General features: G+C 39.7%; 1 protein-coding gene across 5 annotated transcripts in view; it reads left to right on the top strand.

Annotated features, from left to right (window-relative positions):
* TTC39B (tetratricopeptide repeat domain 39B) overlaps window positions 1–18,837 on the top strand; it is a 113,158-nt gene that overhangs the window by 46,129 nt on the left and 48,192 nt on the right. For 4 of the 5 annotated variants that reach the window (XM_036434099.2, XM_036434097.2, XM_036434100.2 and 1 more), the window contains one exon: window positions 11,748–11,843. The exons of the other annotated variant lie outside the window; for it this stretch is intronic. In XM_036434099.2, coding sequence (XP_036289992.1) covers window positions 11,764–11,843 — 80 coding nt within the window. In that variant the 5' untranslated portion in view covers window positions 11,748–11,763. The remainder of the gene's footprint in view (window positions 1–11,747; window positions 11,844–18,837) is intronic. 5 annotated transcript variants of the gene reach the window in all.

The raw sequence follows: 18,837 nt of genomic DNA, 5'->3' as shown, positions 1-18,837 counted from the left end.
AAAATAATAGAGGCCTGGTGCACAAATTTGTGCACAGGTAGGGTCCCTCAGCCTGGCTGGCAATTGGGGCCCATCAGGGTGGCGGGAAGTTAGCCAAGGGGAGTGCACTGACAACAGGGGCAGGGCAGCTCATGCACTGAGCATCATAATGACTGGTCAGCCGGTTATTTGGCTGTTTGGTCACTTCTAACCTGTCTGAGAGTTGTATGTCCTGGGACCTGGGAGCTAACATTGTAATGCAATTCCTCTTTTCCCAAGAACTGCCTAGCTTATGGAAAGTTTTACACCCTCGTGGCTGGAACAATGTAGTCCCTCTGGCTCCCACCCTTTGCAACCCCTAGTCCTATTGCCTGTAATCTGGTCCCAGAGATTGCCCTCTGCAGCCCTCCTTCCCCATACCTCCAGCCTGCATTGCCTGTAACCTGTAACCATTATACCTTGCCTACTTTCCCATGCCTGTAATTCTCTCCCACCTAGTCTTTGCCTTCTACCCAATATAAACAACTGGCACATGGGGAGGGGAGAACAGATTTTCGTGGATGACCTGCTGCTTTCCCATGCTATCGCATTATTGAAATAAATGTTCATATATGATTCAACCCTGTTTCTGCTTAATTGGCTAAAGTAGTGACAGACAGCCTGGACCCATTGGTTGTCTGTTTACAGAAAGTTAATCACCTTTTTGGTGATGGGCGGGGCTACATATATGAAAAAGGACATGAACATGAGTTTGATATGAATTTCATGCATGGGTTACTTTTCTTTCGATAATTTGTCAATCTGCAGTTGTGGAAAGTCTTTAGATATTCACATGGTATGAACGGATATCTTTGGTGATTGTTTTGGATGAGTGTGTTATGGACTATCTCATTTCAAGTCATTACAGGTGACTGTGTTTGAGAAAGCAAGGAAGGGTGGAACCAAGTCTTGAATTTCTCTTGTGGGTTGTGACTGTAGTCATTATCTTCCTACTTAGTGGGTGAAGCAAATTTTGAGCCATTCCTGGATCCAGCAAACCAGGCCCTTTTATATATAAACCCCTCCTCAATATTAGCAAAACCATTCTGTTTGTCTCCTTGATTTTTAGGCTGAATAAATACACACCAACTATGAAAATAGTCACACACTGAAGATCTAAAGAAAATGGCACTTAATACTTGAGTATTTATATGTTTTCCCTTCTCGTTTGTTTGACCTAATAGTAAGGAAAGTCCTTGTATTTACTGAAAGATGCTTATTTTTGAATAAAGGACTCTGATATTATATTCATTGGTACTTTCCATGATCTACATATGTGACATAAAATGCCAAGTATCATGACTGTATGTGGCACAGGGTGCTAGTATAAAATCAATAAAAATGTCATTCATTCATTAAAAAAGTGGTGAGCATCTCTCAGCTAAGCCAGAGAATTCCTCTCCTTGAAAGGCTCATAATTGATTCACCATAACTAAAAAGTAACCCAATAATCCTACTATGATGAGTTGTAAATTCTGACCAAAGAACCCAAAGGAGAGACACATTATGTAGCCTGGGAAAAGGACATACTGAGTAGTCTTTATTTTGAGAGTTAAATGGAAGGAAAACTTACTTTTAGCATTGATTTTTAAAAATTTCTTGTTTTGGTTTTCTTTGTTTTAGGTTGTAATGTTTTACAAGACATGATAATCACCTATGCAGTGCCACACTGAAAACCTGCATTTGCTCTGCATCCCTCCCTTGAGGATGTAATGAAAATGGCAAAGTGCTGCCTAAGTGGCCTCTGCCCAGGGGGCAGGAAACACTGCCCTACTGAGGAGCAGGAGTATGGATGTAGGTCTGATGGGAGGCCCTTGGCCTCAGTCACTTAACTCTTCAACATCAGCATCGCATACACGGGATGCTTCAGTCTAACAAGTGATTTCATAAAACAGGATGCATTTCCTCTCATCACATCCCTTGAGGTAGACAGGGCAGTATTGTTATCCCTCCTCTGGCTGTGTGTGTGTGTGTGTGTGTGTGCATGCTTTCTCCCCAATTTGTTTCTATTGTGGTAAAATACACATACCATAAACTTAACCATTTTTAAATGTACCCTTTTGAAGTATAAAATACGTTCAGAATGTTGTGCAACCATTGCCACCATCCATCTCCGTAACTATTCACCTTAGAAATCTGAAACTCTATACCCGTTAAACAATAGCTCCCCACTCCTCCTGTCCCCCAGCCCCTGCCAACCACCATTTTATCTGTTTCTATGATTTGTATCCTTTCTGAGTTTGAGCAGACAAGGACCCTTAGGCTCATAGAAGTGAGTGAAGAGGCACGCCCTACTGCTTGCCAGTGCTGGGCTCACCTCGGCCGGGAACCCAGCACGCTTTCTCCTAAATCACACTACTGCAGGGTGATGAGAACAGATAAAAACAAAACAAAACAAAACAAAAAAACAGACAGAAGTTCTTTTAGTAGTAAGAGTTCTTTTAGTAATCAGGGTGATGAGAACAGATAAAAAACCAGAAGAGTTCTTTCTCTAGTAGGGAAAGTTTTATATATATATATATGTATATGTATATGTATATGTGTGTGTATATATATATATATATATATATATATATATATATACACACACACACACACACACACACACACACACACACACACACCAGGGGCCCATCGCACAAATTCATGCACCTTGTGAGGAACTATGGGCCATGAGGCTGTGGTGGACACAGGGACAGGTCTGCCCATTCTCCATGCCCCTGCCCAGCCCCTCTGGCTGTGGCCCCTGGTCTCTTGTCTGCTGGCACTCTGCTCCCGCTGCCATTGCTTCCATGCACTGATGGTGCCCGTCCCGCTTGCACCTGCTTATGGCGTGGAGCTATTGGGGCCAGTGCCAGCAGCTGTTGCAAGCAGCAGCCGCTGCCCTGATAGCCCCTCACGAGCAGAGGGAGGTGGAGAAGCTCTCAGGGATAATTAGGGCTGGCAGCCACTGCTTGCAACTGCTGACAGCCCTGAGCAGTCAGGACTGGTGCTAGGCACTGGCACTGGGTGCACACTGAGGCTCCAGTGCTGGCAGCAGGTGCGAGCACTGGTGGCACCACAGTGCACGGGAGCAGAGAATTTTCAGTAACCACCAGAGGCTCACCCCGATGACAGTGCCTGGTGCCCCGCCTTGGTCTGGTGCCCCCACTCATCTGCTCCACCATCCCACCACAGCTGATGCCTGCCATGTTCTGTGCTCTGCCACCTGTTTCCAATGCCCGCTATGTTCTGTGCGCGCCCCTTGTGGTCACTGCACATCATAGTGACTGGTTGTTCGGTTGCTTAGTTTAATTTTTGGGTTGTTCCACCATTCGGTCTATTTTGATATTAGGGATATATATATATATATATATATATATATATATATATATATATATATATATATATAGAGAGAGAGAGAGAGAGAGAGAGAGAGAGAGAGAGAGAGAGAATCATTGATCGGCTGCCTTCTGCATGCCCCCTACTGAGCCCACAACCCTGGAATGTGCCCTTGACTGAAATTGCACCCAGAAACCTTCAGTCCACAGGCTCATGCTCTATCCACTGAGCAAAACCAGCTAGGGCTTTCTTTTCTTTCCTTTTTTTTTTTTTTTTTTTTTTAAATAACAAAAAACAGTAAAGAAAAGCAGCAAAATGAAACAGGAGCTGTGCTTATCTTCTGCCAATCTCACATTCCATTGCTGTTTGTTTTGAATAATGTGAAGAGTGCAGTTTGTTTTGCCGAAGGAAAGAATTTGAAGTGACACAGGCTCTGGTTTAGTTTCCACTGTGTCAGGGATTTGCTGTGGCTGTGGGCAGGAGAAACAGCATCTGTTGGGATAGTTTCTTTTTTTCTGAAGAGACTGTAAGTTTACCTTTCATTTTCTTAGTGAGTGGGGTCTGAGACACACTGTCGTTTATGCAAAATGAATTTTTATTCTTTCCAGTTGATCTCAGTTGCCTCTGGAACTCTCCTCCCCATTGAAGATAGGAAAAAAACTTAGCCAATTAAAGATGATATCATCTGCTCAAATTTCAAACAGTCTCTTTAGGAGTGATTCAGGTTTTCTTGAAGGAGTGGCAGAGGCAAGTGCCCAGTCATGTAAGCCTCTCTCCTCTGAGATCCCCTCCCTCTCCTCCTTCCCAGGTGGTGTCAGGTGCAGGAGGAAGTGGAGTGTGATGGAGCAGGATCTGGGTCTTGCTCTCTGGTTGGTGGCTCCATCCAGTTGTTTTTGCATTGTCCTCTGTCCTTGCTGCTGCTACATAGGACGAGGGTATCGAGGTCTGGGCAGTCTTTACTAATGATATTCTTGCTAAGCGTTAAAGTGTAGCACAGCATTTAGCAGACACAGCTGTAACCGGGTGAGCTTGCCTGGAACCTAATAATTTAGTCAACTGCAAAGAAGAAATCAACATGTAATTAACCAAATAGTGTATATAAGCAATGGCTAAGCCTCCGTGGGGCAGACAGAGATCTGGATGTGAATCCCCTTTAGTTGCTGCATAAAATACCTAATGATAACCATGTGTTATTCTTGAATAAAACACCCAGAGCAGCAAATGCATTGTGCTTGGTTCTACTGCCTCTGCTGCCGCCCAGGCACATGTGCTGGCTGGACTTGGTGTGTCCATGAACCTCAGGGCTGAGCATTCTCCACTGGCATTGGCCAGGCCACTGACAGGTCCAGCGGCCATTCATTTGATCCCTCTGCTGCCCTTTGCTACAGGGCCATCTAAGCTGTCTTTTAAAAACATTTTCTTACTCTACAATAATTTCAAACGTAGAAAAAGAGTGTGAGAATAATAGAGAATTTAATGTATACCCTTAATCCATTTTCAACATTTTGCCACAGTTTGCTTTATTATTCTCTCTGTATACATACAACAGGATGAATTAGAGAGGGAACTGTCTGGATATAGCTTTCATGTTCTATCTTTTTCTCTGCTTTCCTCCAACTGTTCTTTCTTTCAGGTTAAGCTTCTCCACTTCCTTGAAATCTTCCTTCTGTTGAACTGGCTTTAGTCTTTTCCTGGCTGTGGCCTTCTAGTTGCATTTCCAATCGTTGGTTGTCTTAGAACAGTGTGACCAGAACATCAGATAGTTCAGGTGGTTGGATTGACCAGACCAGAGTGAGGGCCAGTTCCTGCCAGTAAAAAATAAATCAGTGCTTCTACCAGTAGCTCCTCTGTTCAGTTCAGTTGTTCAGTTAGTTAATCAACACAGTCTTGTTGGGAGATTCCACTTGTCAGAGTGGTGAGAAAATGTTGAATTCCTTTCTCTTGATTCTGATAGCTTTGATGACAGGCCTGGACTGGAGCTGACAGTCAGAGGTCTGTGGGGAGTACCTGATAGTTTCTGGGCTCTTCTTGCTCTCCCTGCGGCAGTTGTAGCAGTCCCCACTGCTTCTGATCAGTGGTCCAGAGAATGATTATTTGAAGGAATTGCCCATTGGGCAGGATTTGGTCTGGTGAGCAGTTTTCTTTAGTAAGAAAGACAAGCTAATCATATGCTCAATAATATTAAGCAATACATTTCCTGGAAATCTGGTGGTGGTATCCACTGGAGTCCCATGTTCATAATGCTGGTAGACACTGTTCAGACTGTAGATTATATAAATGGTGCCTCTTATCGCATAACGGTTGGCCATCTCTGTTCATTTCTTTACTCCCCTTAAAGATAGATTTTAACTTTGATGAGAAGCTGGAAGGATTTTGTCTTTTAATAATTTTTGAAAATTTTACTTCATTTTTTGCTTTTCAAAATGAGCTAGCTTTTTATTGTGCAGGAACATAGCACATTGTGTTGAATTTATTAGGGAAATTAAAATTTGAATTGATTCTGCTAATTATGACTTGAATGAGAGAAAAAGTCTAAACAAAGACAGCTGTAAGCTTTTCATTTGAAAATAGTTCTACCTCATGATTAAAAATTAAAGTAATATAAAACACAAAAATAAAAAGACAAATAACCCAATAACAAATGGCGAAAGAACTTGCATAGACGTTTCTCCAAAGAAGATATACCAATGGCCAATGAATACCTAAATAGAGGCTCAATATCATTAGTCATGAGGCAAATGAAAGGCAAAACCATAATGAGATACTGTTACCCACACGAAGATGGAGAATAACAAGTGTTGGCCAAGATATGGAGAGATTGGGACTCTCATACATCATTGGTAGGAATGCAGAATCGCACAGCCAATTTGGAAAATGGTCCAGCAGTTTTTCAAAATATTAGACATAGAGTTACCATTTTACTCAGCAATTCCACTCCTAGGTATAAACCCAAGAAAAAGGAAATATATATCAACACAAGAACTTGTACATGAAAGTTAATAGCAGCATTGTTCATGATGGTAAAAAAGTAGAAATAACTGGGTTATTATTCATCAATAAATGAAACAATAAACAAAATGTATCATATCCATACAATGTAATATTATTTGGCCATTAAAAAGAATGAAGTACTGATACATGCAATAACATGGATGAATCTTGAAAACATTATGCTCAGTGAAAAAAGCCAGTTATAGCAAATATGTAGATACCAAGGACTATGGGGAATGACTGCTAATGGGTAAATACAAGGTTTCTTTTGGGTGACAAAATATTTTAAAAATTAGATTGTGGGGATAGTTGCACACTGCTATCAACATGAATATATTGAAAACCATTGATTTTATGCTTTAAATGGGTAAATTGCATGGTTTGTGAATTATATCTCAATAAAGCTTTTTTAGAAACTTAAATAAATTAGAGCAGTAAATACAGGGCAAATGAGGACATATTTTCCAACACACTAATAATAGTAATTGAAATATGATGTTTCCTTTAGCATTTGACAACCAAATAATATTTTTCAATAGCTAAAAATACGTTTCTTCTAACATCTCAGTATAACATCTTGGGCATACTCAGGAATGGAACAGACAAGTCATTCTATTTAAATATTTAATAACTGCGCTTACTTTGGAGGAACAGATCCTAAAACTGAAGAATTTAAAGAAAGTTTAACATGGCTTTTTTTTTTTTTTTTTTTTTTTTTTTTTTTTTTTTGCAAGGATGCATGTAATCCACTGCAGTGTTTCAGATATTAAAAACCTTTATTGAAGGAAATAAGACTTTAATAAATGTGTATGGATGTGAAAATATATTGTAAAGATAGAAGTTCACTGCAAAGTTTGCTAGAAATGTAATGAAGTCCCAGGAAAAATCATGTCAGAACTTTTTTTTTTTTTTGTAACTCTGTAATAACTTATTCTGAAACTTATAACTAAGAATGAAGGTAAAATAATAGTAGACCCCTCCCATTTCCCTGAAAAAAAACACACATTTGATGAAGTTGAGGACTTGCTTCTTTGGCATATAAAGAAAGCCATGAGAGTGAAAGTGCAGAGAGGCAGATATAGAGTGGAACAAGAGTGCCTGGGAACAGATGTGTGTACATATGGAAATGGCCCTGTGTTATGGAGTTGCAGTGTTATTCAGTATGTCATCATGTAAAACTTACAGAATGAACAAATGTCAAAGATTTATCAGTCAGCAAGATGGTAAAACTGGTTCTAAAAATAGTTGGGGAATGGAAGAAAGAATGTTGGAATAAGATTTGCTGTATATGAAACTGGTTAATATCTTACAAGGGAATAAAATCATAACCTTACCAGACTAATGATTTGGGTATTTACTAGAAAAAAAAAATCTACAAGTTAACATATAATTTTACAGAGTATCAATCAATAGTCATTCATTAGCAAATCAAACAAAGATATGACTTTGGGTGGGCCTGTTAGACAATGCTCCCATATGACATTGAGAGGACATTGGTTTTTCTTTTGTCTTCTTTCCAAGCTAAGGAGTAGCTGAAGGATGAGTTATTCATTGGTGTTGGGATAATTGCCTGTCCATGAGGGAAACAAATATGTGCACTTCACATTGTACACAAAAATGATTTTCAAATTTACTTTCTTGTCATATTTTCTCCATGTATTTAAAAAATTTCTCCAAAAATTTTTTAAAAAAATAGTTCTTGATGAAATATTAGGTAATAGTTTAACTGAGTAAATTAGGTCTATATCAAAATACTATTGAATAAAAACTCACTTTATAGCATGATACACTTGTGATATTAATATACATTTAAAATAGAATTTCTGGGACTTTGTATATGAAAGCATACAGGACTAAAGGTGTCTAATCTAAATATGAAATATGACATGTTGTTTTCTTTAGCAGTAGAAAAGATGAATAAGCCCTAGCTGGTTTGGTTCAGTGGATAGAGAGTCAGGTTTGATTCCATTCAAAGACACATGGTCGGGTTGTGGGCTCGATCCCCAGTAGGGGGCATGCAGGAGGCAGCCAATCAATGATTCTCTCTCAACATTGATGTTTCTATCTCTATCTCCCTCTGTCTTCCTCTCTGAAATAAAAAAAAATATATTTTTAAAAAAAGATGTTTTATTAATAATTATTAAGTTCTGTTAAATTCAATTCTATTGTGCCAGGTAAAGACACTATAATTGTAGCTTTGAAACATGCAACATTTACCTGGTAAATGTTGGTTTTAGCAGAACTTAATAAAATCTTAATGTTTTATATTATGGTCTGTCATATAATTGAGAGAAAAGATATGGTCTTTTAAAAATTATCTTGGGAAAATGGCCAAAGATTAAGAAACAAATTCACAGCACCGTCTTGTACCATGCACTCAAATTATAAATAAATCAACGGATGAAATATTTAAATTAACAACACTGGTAAAATGATAGAAAATCTTCATGTAGGGGAGTTTTTCTGAGTATGCCCTCAAAATCAGAAATGCAAAAGGAAAGAGCAATGTTTGCCTTTAAACTATGTTTAAAACATTAAAAATGATTTTATAAAGAGAAAAAGGGAGAGGAGAGGGGAGGTAGAAAGGAGAGAGACATCGATGTGAGAGAGATACATTGATCAGCACCTCCTGGCATTGAACTCACAACCTTTCTGTGCACAGGATGACCCCAACCAACCAAGTCACACTGGCCAGGGCAAGAGTGACTACATTTGATTTTAAAAACTGTAAGAAATTAAACACTGGTGAGAATTTTATGATTAAGTCAAAGGTGAATCTGTAAGAGAGCAGATGGGCAGAAATGGTTCAAAAGGGTTCACAGACTCTTGAATCTGTTTTCACCTCTTTCCCTGTTTATAAATGAATATCGCAATCACTGCCTCAGAGTTTTGTGTACACAGGTGCTAGTGCTTCCTCTGTTCTGGTATAAAGTTCTTGGGCTGGAACATAACTCGAATTCAAGCTATATTCCTCCTTATCTGTCCCTTTTTCTTTCCTTCCACTACCCACACTCTCTTCGATTTTCCCTTAACCTGATATATAAAATTTAGGGAAGTTGATCTGTTCCAGATATGGTGAATGTTGAATGTAAAATATTAGAGGGTACTGGGAAGTTTGTGAGGTGGAATAAAATCAAACTCCACGTACTTGAGGGCCTTATATATCTTAGAATTGGGAAAAAAAAGTCTTCCCTTAAGGATAGTCAATACTCCTTTCTTTTTTATGGGATGTGTGCTCTTAAAATGAATGGAAGCTGAAGGAGATTGGAGATTCTGTTACAATACAGGGTGGGCTTATTCTTAAACTCTCTAGATGTTTTCTTCTCTTGAGTAGCACTGGGCCAGTAAAGTGGCCTGCGATTCTGTAAACCAGATTCATGTCCACCTCCTCTATATCACTTCAACACTCTGTGGTATCCTATATAATAAACAGCTAATATGCAAATCGACCAAATGGCAGAATGACTGGTTGCTATGATGTGATGATGTGCACTCACCACCAGGGGGCAGATACTCAACCCAAGAGCTGCTCCCTGGTGGTCACTGTGCTCCCACAGGGGGAGCGCTGCTCAGCCAGAAGCTGTGGCAAACACAGAGGTGGTGGCGGGAGCCTCTCCCACCTCTGCCACAGTGCTAAGGATGTCTGATTGACAGCTTAGGCCTGCCCCCCAGGGCTCCTGGACTGTGAGGGGCCACAGGCTGGACTGAGGGACGCCCCACCAAGTGCACAAATCTTGTGCACCAGGCCTCTAGTGTATATCATCTATATCTATATCTATATCTATATCTATATCTATATCTATATCTATATCTATATCATCTATATCTCTATCTATCTATCTATCTATACACACACACACACACACACACACACACACACACATATATATATGGAAATGAAGCAATTTATTACAAATAAGATACCTTACAAAATATATCCCCTTTAATTAAAAAATTTATCTTCAGGAGATAATCAGGTAAAAGTGTATAAAGGGGCTTATTACAGTATTATTTGTAGTTGTAAGACATTGGGAGCAACCTCCATGCCCCAAAATGAAGATGGGGTAACAAATTATGTTTCTTTCATTCAGTAGAATGAAATCTGTGCAGAGCAACTCTTTTTATTAAGAAGATGAAATCTAGGATAAATGAAGGATATAATAAGGAAACTAGTCTATGCTACCCCAAAATATGCCTCTTTGACATAAAAATTATTTTGAGCTTAAGGTAATTAAGAAGCAGTAAAAGGCAGTGAAAGCTCTCCCTTTGCTGCATAATGGCAGGAAATAAATTCTTTTACTGGAGACAGACAACTGTCCGCCCATAGAATCTGCAGACAAACCTTATTGAAGTAATCCTTATATTCCTAGTTACTTCTTCACCATTTACCGCTCCTAGCCCAACTCCTTGCCTTGTCAGTTATTCACAAACTTATTGTTTCTTTGTCTAACAGGTATAAAAGCTTCCTATTGTTCACTTCTTTGGGACTTCATTCTCTTTGAAGGCTCCCATATATGTGTAAAAATTCAATAAAATTTATGTGCTTTTCTTTTGTTAACCTGTCTTTGTTACTTTACTTTTCAGACCCAACCAGGGACCCTAAGAGGGTCAAAGAAAACTTTTTTCTCCTCTATTACACTATTCCATTTTACTCTGTGTATATAAAAGCCTAAGCAACTATTACAACCAGTCACTATAATGTGCACTGACCAGCAGGGGGCAGACTCCCAATGCAGAAGCTGCCCTCTGGTGGTCAGTGTGCTTCCACAGGCATCCTCCCCAGCCAGGCAACCTCCCATAGTCCTTTATCCCTGCCAGCTGGCCCCAATCAACTCTGATCAGCTCTGATCTCCGGCCAGAGTTGGAGGAACCCCACCTGTGCGTGGATTCGTGTACTGGGCCTCTAGTAAAATAGAAAAATAAATGTGTAAATTTACTTGGGAAAAGATATGCAAGGATATATACAAGATACAATGCTGTCTTTGGGTGGAGAACTGTGGGGGATGATTTCCGTTCATTTCTTTTGTGTGTGTGTGCACTAGAATAAAAGAAAAATTAGTTTATTTTATTGGGGCTGTATTTCAGGAATGTTCACCATGTAACTGAATAGTTTTTCCAAATTGCTAAGAAACGGAGGTGCCCCAGCTAATGTTACTCAGTTGGTTGGGTATGGCCCTGGAGTTGCTGGCTGGATCCCCTGTAGGAGGTATACAGGAAGTAGCCGATCCATGCTTCTCTTTCACATCAATGTGTGTCTCTCCCTCTCCCTTCCTCTCTCTCCAAAAATCAATTTAAAAAATCTTAAAAAAAAGAAATGGAAGTGACATGCAGTAAATAATTGAAATATTTATGTTGTGTACTTAAGTTTATGTGAACATTTCCCGTGAGACACCTCACTCTACCATTTTTATTAACAGGCCTTTTCGCACAGAGATGGCAGCAAGCAAACCTCAGTTGGCATCACTGGACACAAAGCAGGCCTCTGGACAGCAACGGTCATCCAAAGTGAGCAGGTCAGAAAGGGTGTGAGTGTTCCTGGGGGGACCAGTCCTACCCTTTGGTGAACTGCTGTGCCGATGTCAGAAGAGGCTCTGTGTTTTACTGACCTGAGGGGAGAAGAGAGGCCCATTGAACAAATTAGGGAAGGAGGCTAAGGGGCTCAGTGAGTTGGTGTCTCTGTTACATAAAAGCAGGAACAAAACAAAATTAAACTTCTAGGGCACAGCTCCCTTTGTGTCTTTGTTACCTCAAATTTTTTAAACCATTTATTTTAAAAAATATATTTTTTATTAATTTCAGAGAGAACGGGAGAGGTAGAGATAGAAACATCAATGATGAGAGGGAATCATTGATTGGCTGCCTCCTGCACACCCCCTACTGGGGATCGAGCCAGCAACCCGGGCATGTGCCCTTGACTGGAATCAAACCCAGGACCTTCAGTCCGCAGGCTGATGCTATCCACTGAGCCAATCTGGCTAGGGTAAACCATTAATTTTTAAATAAAATAATATAACCGCATTGCCAAGCATCAGGGAAAATGGAGGAAGGAGAAACATAAACTATAATTAGGACTTTAATACAGACTGTTAGCATTTTGGTGTATTTCATTACAATCTTTTCCCTGAGCCTGTGTTTCTTGAAATGGATATAACCGAAGAGTTTTCAGTCAATATTGTATTATGATTATTTTTCTAATAATATTCTTCTTGCAATCTTGCTTAAAAGTATATTTAAAAAATGTTCATTGTAGAAAATTCAGGAAATATAGAAAAATCATAAAGAATGAAATATGTATTGCTATCAGTATAACTACCACAACAATTTTTTAGATGTATATCCTCTCTTTTACCCCTTAGATATAAAAATACTAACTTTTTTTCTTAATTGGGATTATATTAAATATACTGTTTAGTAACCTGCTTTTTACAACTTAGTTAATCGTGATATTTTTTTTCTTTTCCTTAAGGATTTTATATAATATCACATTTCATTGCTAAGTTCTGTTCCTTTCCTGCCTATACTGGAATTAACTAGCTATTTCTTTTTAAACATGTAGGCTATTCCTTTATCAATAATTAAGACAACTCTGTTAAAGCTGCTTTTTTAGGCTTGGCCTGTATGGTTCAGTAGTTGAATGTCAACCTATGAACCAGGAGGTCACAGTTCGATTCCCAATCAGGGCACATACCAGGCTGTGAGCTCAATTCCCAGTGTAGGTCGTGCAGGAGGCAGCCAATCGATGATTCTCTCTCATCATTGATATTTCTCTACCTCTCCCTTCCTCTCTGAAATCAATAAAAAAAAATATATTTTTAAAAAGTGCTTTTCATCTATGCTACAGGTTTATTAGACTTTAACTATACAACATATCTTTAGTATTTTGTATTTTGCACTTGAAATTTTAACTGTTCATGAATGTGTTCATTATACTCAGTTTGTCAATGTAAGAAAGGGGTGCAATAGATGAGGGTTGAGGAATGGAGACAAACTTGAAAATTACTTGTAAGTATCTTAAAGCATTTCTTTTTCACAATACTATTTTGTTCCCTATGTCTCTGTTCATGAAAATCTGAGCTTTCTTCAGAAATATATGCCCCTTTTTCAGAGCTGTCCTCTAATTTATCTGATAGTTTCCTACTACATCTACATTTATAATGCTGAGTTTGAAAGCTGTAATAAAATAGCTTAAAAAAAAAAAAAAAGTCCTGAAGCTGTACTAAACAAAGGGTATGGGATTAAGAGAGAAAACAGGAGTGAAGGAAAGTTACCCTTTTGTTGTTTGGTTCATTAAGTAGAAATAAGTAAGATTTGTGTGTGTTTCTGAGTTGAAAAGGAGTCAGAGAAGAAGAGTTTAAAGATATATAAAGGAGGTTCGGTCAGGATGGCGGAGCGATAAATGCTGTGCTTGCCTTCTCCTGCAAACACATAAAAATTACAACTAGCCGGGACCGGTTTGGCTCAATGGATAGAGCATTGGCTTGCGGACTGAAAGGTCCTGGGTTCGATTCTGGTCAAGGGCATGTACCTTGGTTGCGGGTACATCCCCAGTAGGGGGTGTGCAAGAGGCAGCTGATCGATGATTCTCTCGCATTTATGTTTCTAACTCTCTATCCCTCTCTCTTCCTCTCTGTGAAAAATCAATAAAAATATATTAAAAAAAATTACAACTAAATTACAGAACAACGAGAACCACCTGAAGACTGGCTGCACAGAACTCAGAAATAAGGATATAAAGAAGCAGCCACATTGAGGCTAGTAGAAGGGGTGGACGCAAAACCGTCTGGTTCCACACCCAAGTGTGGTGGTTAAGAATCAGCGGGGCTATGTTGGTTGCGGAGGTTTTCCCTGAGGAGTGAGGGGTTTCAGCCTGGGGAGAGGAGTCCCCACAACTTCTGGCTGTGAAAATCAGTAGGGATTTTGTGTGCTCTGATAAGATGTAAAGTAGCTGGAGTCCCAGGCTTTCCTCATACAGGGCCTGTGTGTGGCTTTACTCACTGATGGGCCTCATTTGCTCTGAGCTCCAGCGCTGGGGCAGCAACTCGGAAAGTGCCAAGACCTGGAGGGGCAGCTTTCTCCCAGACGGAAGTGCTGGGAAAAGCCAAAGCAATCTTGAGGAAGAAGAACAAAGTTGGAGGTTTCATGCTGCTATCAAACTATCCTATCCTATAGTAATTAAAACAGCATGGTATTGGCATAAAAACAGACACATAGATTAATGGAACAGAATGGAGAATCCAGAAATAAACCCATGCCTATATGGTCAATTAATCTATGAAAAAGGAGGGAAGAATATACAATGGGTTAAAGACAGCGTCTTCAATAAATGATGTTGGGAAAACTGGATGGTTTCATATAAAAAAAGAAAGAAAGAAGTAAACTTTACTTTTTTACACTACATACTACAAGAATAAACTCAAAGTGGATTAAAGACTTACTAGTAATTGTAAGACCCGAAATCATAAAACTCCTTGAAGAAAACATAGGCAATAAAATATCTGGCATGGTTCTTAGTAATATCTTTTTAGGTATGTCTCCTTAGGCAAGGGAAACAAAAGGAATTATAAACAAACTAGAGGCCCGGTGCATGAAATTCATGTGTGGGTACAGTCCCTAGGCCTGGCCTGTGATCAGGGCCATCTCCCCGGCCACCAGCAGCCACAACCACACCCCCCCCCCCCCAGTTCCCCTTTCGCCATTAAGGGATGGGAGCCTGCCAGCCAGGGGGAGGGACTGAGAGGTGGTCAGTGCACCTCACAGCGACTGGTTGGTGGTTCTGGTTGTTCCACCATTCCGTCTATTTGCATATTACTCTTTTATATACATGGATGTGGGACTATATCAAATTAAAAGGGTTTTTGTACAACGAAGGAAACAACCAACAAACCAAAAGACTACCTACTGAATAGGAGAAGATATTCACCAATAATACATCCAATGGTGCTTAATATCCAAAAATACATAAGAAACTCAAAGAGCATAACACCCAAAAACAAACAATCCAATTAAAAAATGGGCAGAGGATCTAAATAGACATGTCTCCAAAGAGGACATAGAGATGGTGAATAGACATATGGAAAGATGCTCTATGCCTGTAATCATCAGAAATGCAAATTAAAGCCACAATGAAAGGAACTCCTACCGTTTGCAACAGCTTGGATGGACCTGGGGAGCATTATGCTAATTGAAATAAGTCAGTCAGAGAAAGATAAATATCACACGATGTCACTCATTTGTGGAATATAATGAATAACATAAACTGATGAACAAAAACAGATCCAGAGACAGAGAAGCATCTGTCAGATGCTCAAACCTCAGAAGGAAGGTAAGGGAGGGTTGGGGTAGGAGGAGAGATCAACCAAAGGACTTGTACGCATGCATATAAGCCTAACCAATGGACACAGACACCAGGGTGGTGAGAGGATAGGAAGGCAATGGTGGGATAAGGACACATATGCAATACTTAATCAATAAAGAAAGAAAAAAAGAAGCCACAATGAAATATTACCTCACACCTGACAGAATGGCTATCATCAATAAATCAACAAATAACAAGTGTTGGGAGGATGAGGAGAAAAAGGAACCCTCGTGCACTGCTAGTGGGAATGCAGACTGGTACAGCCACTGTGGAAAGCAGTATGGAGTTTCCTCAAAAAATTAAAAATAGGACTTACATGACTCAGCAATCCCATTTCTGAGTATTTATCCAAAAAAATCCAAAGCACTAATATGAAAAAATATATGCACCCCTATGTTCACTGCAGCATTATTTACAATAGCCAGGTTATAGAAGCAATCCATTGATGGACAACTGGATAAAGAAGAAGTGGGGCAGGCCCTGGTCAGGTAGCTAGCTCAGTTGGCTGGAGAGTCATCCTGATTCACCAATGTTTCGGGTTCGGCCCTCAGGGCACATACAAGAATCAACCAATTAATGCATAAGTACTAGTAAGTGGACCAGCAGATCAATTTTCTTTCTCTCATTCTCAAATCAACAAATAAACAGTGAAGCCCTCACTGGTTTGGCTCAGTCAGCCTGTGGACTGAAGCGTCCTAGGTTCGATTCCGGTCAAGGGCATGTACCTTGGTTGCGGGCACATCCCCAGTGGGGGATGTGCAGGAGGCGGCTGATCAATGTTTCTCTCTTATCTATGTTTCTAACCCTCCATCCCTCTCCCTTCTTCTCTGTAAAAAAAAAATCAATAAAATATATATATTTAAAAACAACAGTTAAAAAAGAGAAGAGGTGGGATGTATATACAATGGGATATTCCTTGGCTACAAAAGAAATCTTACCATTTGCAACAGCATAGATGGACCTAGAGAGTATGATGCTAGTGAAGTAAGTCAGGCAGAGAAAGACAAATACCATATGATCCTGCTTATATGTGGAATCTAAAATACAAAATAAATAAACAAAGAGAACAGAAACAGACTCAAAATCAGGGAACAGTCTGCTGGCGGCCAGATGGGAGGGCGCTGGGGCGGCTGGATGAATAGAATGAAGGGATTAAGGCGTATAGATCGGCAGTTGCAGATTAGTCCTGAGCATGTAAGCACAGCATGGGGAAAGGAGTCAGTGATAATGTGACAATCACATGTGGTACCAGACTCATCAGGAGGCTCACTTTGTTAGGTTATATTCCATAGATGTCTAAGACCGATCATGGTTATCCCTGAATGCCATATATAATATTGAATGTCAACTGTAATTGAAGAGTAAACAAACAAAAACATAGATGAAGAAATTAGGGAAATGTAAGAAGTTATGGTATTGAGAGACATAGACAAGTATAGAGTATTGCCATTTGCAGATTTCATAGCCTTTTTCTTTTAAAATATTAAATAATAAAATTCCTCCTCTGCCTTTTAATCGATAGGTTTTTTTTAGTGCATTTGTAAAAACAAGCAGTTGTACATGTATTCTGGAGCAGCCTAGAAGGTCTAAAGTGGAAAAAAAAATCTTCAGATTTGGACAAGTGTGCAGGTAGACTGCAGAGGACAAAATAGCTCCCTACCTAATGCACCACACTTCCTGTGACTGCTCACTCCACACAACCCAAAGCATTTATTTCTCAGCACAAAGCTGTGTGACAGTCCAGGAGGGTGCTTTGGTCACTATTTCATAGACAAGGAATCCTGGATATCAAATGACATTCCCACGGTGCCACGGCCAAGGCAGTAGTTTATTGCAACTTGATGCTCTGTCTTCTCATTTCTAGGCTAGTACACCATTCATAAGGCCTCTCCCCCCTACCCCCCACGGAGTTATAACCCTTCTCATCTATTTAGTCTTACAGTGTATTGACAACCATGGTTTCTTTTGATTGGTCTTCGAGAGTCTTCCCTTATAAGGATCCCAATGCCTTGCAACTCTGATATTTATTGAGTCTGAGTTTATTGCTAGTGCCTTACCTGGCACCGTGACACAAAGTTTCAGCCATTTGGAAGTTTTGTGCCACACTAGTTGATGAAGTGGCTGTGTTAGGGTCACTTTTGGAAAAACGAGGAAAGATTTTCTACCTTGGTCCAGAGCTTTCCCATCACCTCCTCCTTGGAACACATATTATCATTATTATTTCAGAGACATGTCTAGTCTTCGAATATGAATTTTTCTATGGGAAATGTTATAATGATATAGACACTTTAAAATCTCTGACATACGCCCAGCCAGCGTGGCTTAGTGATTGGTCATGAGCCAGGAGGTCACAGTTTGATTCCAGGTCAGGTTGCAAGCTTGATGCCCAGGGTGCAAGAGGCAGCCGATCAGCAATTCTCTCTCATCATTGATGTTTCAACTTCTCTCCCTCCTGGCCTCTTTGAAATCACAACAACAACAAATATATATATATATATATATATATATATATATATATATATATATATATATATAAAATTGATTTTTTTACAGAGAGGAAGAGAAAGGAATAGAGAATTGGAAACATCGACGAGAGAGAATCATCGATCAGCTGCCTCTTGCACGCCCCCCCACTGGGGATGTGCCCTCAGCTGAGGTATATGCTCTTGACCGGAATTGAACCTGGGACCTTTCAGTCCGCAGGCCTATGTTTTATCCACTGAGCCAAACTGGTTTTGGCAAAAAATATATATTTTTAAAAAATCTCTGAGATACAGTGTATTTTGTCTTCTCAATCTACTTGAGAAATTCATTAAAAGCAGGAAGCAGAACAGGGGTCTAGGGCCTCAGGATTAAAGATATAGAGATCAAATCTTTTAAAGACCTTTGAATTCTTCACTTATCAAGCCTAGATTGTCAGCAAAGTATGGCTTGCTACTGGTAACTTTAATTACTTAATGAGACTTGGGAGAATCACAGAGTTTATGCAGGGAATTCTGTCCCCTCAGGAGGCTGAGTTCCAGTATCTGTTTAGTGAGATAAGGTTTGCCAGTGGCTAAATCATTAAGGTAATGCCCAGATTTTTACTAGGGGCTTATGAGAGAAGAGGGGACCCTCTCTCTTTGCTTAGTTTGTAAAGAGTGAAGGATAGA

Source organism: Pipistrellus kuhlii, unplaced genomic scaffold (genome assembly GCF_014108245.1).
Source record: "Pipistrellus kuhlii isolate mPipKuh1 unplaced genomic scaffold, mPipKuh1.p scaffold_m20_p_12, whole genome shotgun sequence".
NCBI classification, from domain to species: domain Eukaryota; kingdom Metazoa; phylum Chordata; class Mammalia; order Chiroptera; family Vespertilionidae; genus Pipistrellus; species Pipistrellus kuhlii.
This window is presented reverse-complemented; position numbering and strand designations above follow the sequence as displayed.